We start from the raw sequence: 4,589 nt of genomic DNA on the forward strand, positions 1-4,589 counted from the left end.
TCTGTGGCCAGGTAGGTGTCAACATTTGCAGAGTTTCACAAATATTTGAAAATAAATGTGCAAGAATTTCCTGTTGGAACAACTACTTGATATAGCAGAAGTGTTACTATGTTACGCAAGTCTGAAATAATGCCATACCAACTAAGTCTTGTAACCAGCAAAATCGGACTTCAAATTATTGTATGCAATTACCAAATTATCGACTACATTTGCAGCTGATTTGAAACTATTCCTGGAATGTGATATTGAGTACTTACTGTAATTTGATCCTATTACAAATAACAGATACACACCACAGCAAACTAACCAATTGCAATTTTTTTGGTGTATTTAATTTCAAAGGAACAATGGGGATTTACTACTCGCCTACACAAAAAAAGCAAAACTGCCAAAATGCTGATTTTGTTTTGGATGCCAGCTTAAACTTCTAGCTTATTTATTGACTTACAACCTGACAATTTACAAAATTCTACAAGAAAATTAATTTACAGAAAAGAATACTGTGCATTTTTAAGTGCTCTTTGAATCTTCAATGTCTGCAAGTATGTGAGAAGCCTTAAGTTTAAGCTCCTCAGGTTCAAATCAGCTAGCTGAACAAGCTGGCAGCACCGAGCTTCAACATGTCAAAATTTTGATTTAGTTGAGCCATTTACAGATTATGCTGTTTAAAAGTCCTGCATTAACACCAACGTGTTATGCTTTTTCTTCGTTACACCTATCATTCTTGATTTTACACAGAGCTCAAAAACATTTACTGTTCATAAAATGTACCAAAACAACCTTCACAAAAATTATTTAAATTCAGAGAGGTCTCCTTAAATAAAGTCCTGGATTAATTTTGTTTATGCTAGGTGATGATTTTGCCAATACAAGTTACTATTGCAATGAAACTTTGTTTCAGAAATATTTACAGGCGTCAGTTAATAAGTTTGCTTGCATTAACTATAATTGACAAAACATAAGCAAATAACCAGTAAAATAAAAATAACTGCTCCATCATGTCAGAATTATACATATCTGTAATGGGTAAGAAAACATATAAAATATAAAAATATAAGAAATGATTAAAACACTTGAAGAATCAATATTATACAGAGCTGTACAGGATGCCAAATGGAGTAGAAAATATTCAGCCCAATGCACTGCTACAATTTAAACCACAGCTACATGACAAGTGGAAATAAATACAAACAAAAACAATTTTAAGTCTATCAACATTTTTTACCTTCTGCAATAATCCTCAGCTAGAAGGGAAGAGTAAATAAATTGTTCGACTGAAATGCTTTTAAAGGAAACTGCAAGTTTCAATGTAAAAATGACTCGGATAAACTGACCTGAATAATCATGCTCAGTTATAATCAGCTTTGTGAGATGCTGAGAATTCTCTAAAACAAAAGTATGAGGAGTAGAAGCTCCTAAATATTGTTCACAAAGTTCTTGTCAATGCTGAATTTCGGTCTTATTAAGAATGACTGAGACACGGTTTATCTGTATTACTTTATTATGCGCACTTGAAATATACATAGCTCAGAACAAGTTATCTTGAATATATTTTCATTAATTTGAGACATACCATTGCCTCATGCTTGAGAAATTGAACAGAGATTTGAAAAATTTTGGTTTTATATTACTTTAATCCCTTGAACACACTGTGAATGTATTAAAAAATACTTACCAAAAGTGGCAGTAAATAAACTGGAATATTATTTGGAGTTACACTCAATTAAATAAGAAAGTCTCCAGAATATACTAGTCACTGCAAGCACACAGAAGTTTTGATGTTTCCATATATACATAAATACCGAGCCCTTTGCCTTCAAGGAGCCAAGTATGCTTTTTTTCAAATTTTACTTTTCTTTGTAAGAAGCTCTCAGTATTTATTCTACTGGCGATTTTAATTTTTTTTAAGAGCATAAACTGGTATTTTGTGCATGTAATAACCTTGAACGACTCGCTGAAGCAAAGACTACCTCCTTTTCAGAGCACCACTTTTGCCAGCCTTGCTGCCACTTCCAGATTTAGATGACTTGGAAGAGAAAAGGCGGGTCATGAACTCTGAAACATCTGGCAATTCATGGTTTGGGTTTAGCATGTTCATGGACTGCTCCATCTCCTGGAATAGAATGCAGACATATTTTGTGACGACGCTGCAGGATGTATCTCACTCCTACATTTATATAACTTTATTATCATAAAATGGAGCTTTTAAAAGCACCAGATACCAGTTCAGACACAAAAGCCATTTGAGTTTGAGACACACTCAAACTGTGTGTATTTGAGCACCCAATATTTACAGTATACCAATATAAACATTTTCAGAAGTTAAAAAGATGGACTTTTTTACCCTTTAAATATAAAACATGAGTAACAAATCCAGTTAGTAACGTTCTTTTACTTCAGTTACAACTATTGATTTGGAAAATGAACTCTCTTTCCTATGATTACATTTGAGTAAAACAAACTGTCCTGATTGGATATTAATTGCCAAGCTGCATCGGTCATTTGGAACCAATATCAAAGACAGAATGAATCAGGCAGCACAATTTTCACTATAAGATAAAGTGAGTAGGAAGAACCATCTACAACTTTAAAAGCCATATTTTCTTTAGACAGCAACTTCTTTCAAGTTCAACCTTATGTTAAGCAACACGGATGATTGTGTAAATCCATAATACAAGGGGAATTCTCAAAATGGTTCTTAAAAAAAAATCCTGATTTTGCGTTGGTCTTAAGTTAGCTAATGTAAAGTAATTAACATGAAGTTTGTTCTGTGCCCAATGACCCAAGTATACTCCATTATTTCTCTCGAAATGCAAGCAAATTTTTCATTAACACAATGCAAAAGGATCAGTTCTTTGAAATTCATTTGTAATATGTCTGCACATTTTGCGATCTAGCACAACCAAGGTGAAATTTATTTCCACTAATTTTAAAACAAAGAAGTAGTGGATATCATTTGCTTTAATGAAAAACATACTGGGAAAAAATTCCTGTTATTGTTGATTTTTAAAGTTTAACTCCGTATACGTACCCGCCTCATCTCAGGGTCATTTGTGTTGACCACTTTAGGCAGCAGGAGGATGATTAGCAAAGGAAGAATCATCATCATGACCTGTACAAAATGCAACAGTCAAACTGTAAAAACATCACTTCAAATTAGGTTATAGGTGAATATTCAGCACAGTTTAAAGTAAAGACTATTCATATATTTTGTTGCACAAGATATCTTCCTGGTTCTTGATGGTGGGAGTAATACATTAGCTTAGATAGGTGAAACAGCCAAAAGTATATTTTTTAAGTTTTCAGACTACTGCTGCTGAGGTGTTGCAAGGATCAGTGTTGGGGCTTTAGCAATTTACAACTTATATTCATGACTTAGGTGAAGGGAGTGACTGTAATGCATTTAAGTTTGGTGATGTGAGGGTGGCATATAAACAGTTGGGGACACAGAGTTGGATTTTCCCAGTGTCTTGGACATAGTGTGGGGGCAGGAAAATAGTTTGGAGCTCCTTTAGGACCTCTCCCTAATGCATTCCCACGGCCAAAGTTTCCCAGGACAAGTGAGAGGATCCAGACCTACACTACAGAAACAAACAACTAATAAAAATGATTAGGGCCCTAACTTGGGAGGTGCTTTTGCAGAATTGCTGGCATTTTCCCACCACTGGAGTATCCCTTGCCATGCGTGGAAGCAACCACCTCGGTGGAATCTGACAGCAACCTTACAACAGGAGGAAACCATCTGAACAGGAGGGTCCGTGTCTCAAACGAGATACAGTGGATACTCGCAGGAAAAGATAGATTGACTCTTGGACCTCAAGCAAATCAATATTGGGTTTGGTAGGCAGGTTTGAGGGACCATATGGCCTTAGCCAGCTTTTATTTATGGTCCTAGATATTACATATGTAAATTTACAGTATGAAGCATGTAGAACATTGCAGCCATCAAAGCCAGGTATCTACAACATAAGTAACTGGGAGATTTTAAAAAAAAGGGAAAAAGATACTTTCTCAGAAGTAAAATGACAACAGTATGTCCACGCAACACTATTCAAATACTTCCTAGAAATGGGGATTTCAAAATTCAATTAAGCAAACCATCTCTTGAAGATATTGAATGAGAATTAAAGGATGTGGAGAAACTCCCTCTTTTTTTCCCCTCACAATTCACCCTACAGAAAATAGATGTGAACCAACCTTTTAAAAAAAATTGAGTTTTCATGCATAAATATTCAAAATTTAATGATATGCATGAATTGAGTCAGCCACTAGATTTTGATTTCCAAGCTTAAATTATGCTGCAGATCCTTACATTAAATATTTACATTTCAGCATAGATTATTCCGATAGAGAGAACAGCCCTAGCTTGTACAAGCCTTTCTCAGAAGATAGCTTAGTTATGAAGATACTGTTGTGTAGCAGAGATTGCTTCAGCATTGCTGCCAATCTTTATACTTGCTCTGCTTCATTAATTGGGGGACTTGTTCAACTACTTTCACTAAAGAAAGTCTACAGTATAATTAAAGGTCTCAGAGATAGTAGGAACTGCAGATGCTGGAGAATCTGAGATAGCAAGGTGTAGAGCTGGA

The 4,589-nt window shown here is 35.0% G+C and overlaps 1 protein-coding gene across 2 annotated transcripts in view; it reads right to left on the reverse strand.

Moving 5' to 3' along the window:
• Positions 1-1,483: 1,483 nt before the first annotated feature.
• emc7b (ER membrane protein complex subunit 7b) overlaps positions 1,484-4,589 on the reverse strand; it is a 10,792-nt gene continuing 7,686 nt past the window's right edge. For both annotated transcript variants that reach the window (XM_020514296.2, XM_048599750.1), the window contains 2 exons: positions 3,032-3,112; positions 1,484-2,113 (listed from right to left, as the gene is read on the reverse strand). In XM_020514296.2, the coding sequence (XP_020369885.1) occupies positions 1,967-2,113; positions 3,032-3,112 (228 nt within the window). In that variant the 3' untranslated portion in view covers positions 1,484-1,966. The remainder of the gene's footprint in view (positions 2,114-3,031; positions 3,113-4,589) is intronic.

The sequence above is a fragment of the Rhincodon typus genome, chromosome 8 (assembly GCF_021869965.1).
Source record: "Rhincodon typus isolate 14 chromosome 8, sRhiTyp1.1, whole genome shotgun sequence".
Lineage (NCBI taxonomy): Eukaryota > Metazoa > Chordata > Chondrichthyes > Orectolobiformes > Rhincodontidae > Rhincodon > Rhincodon typus.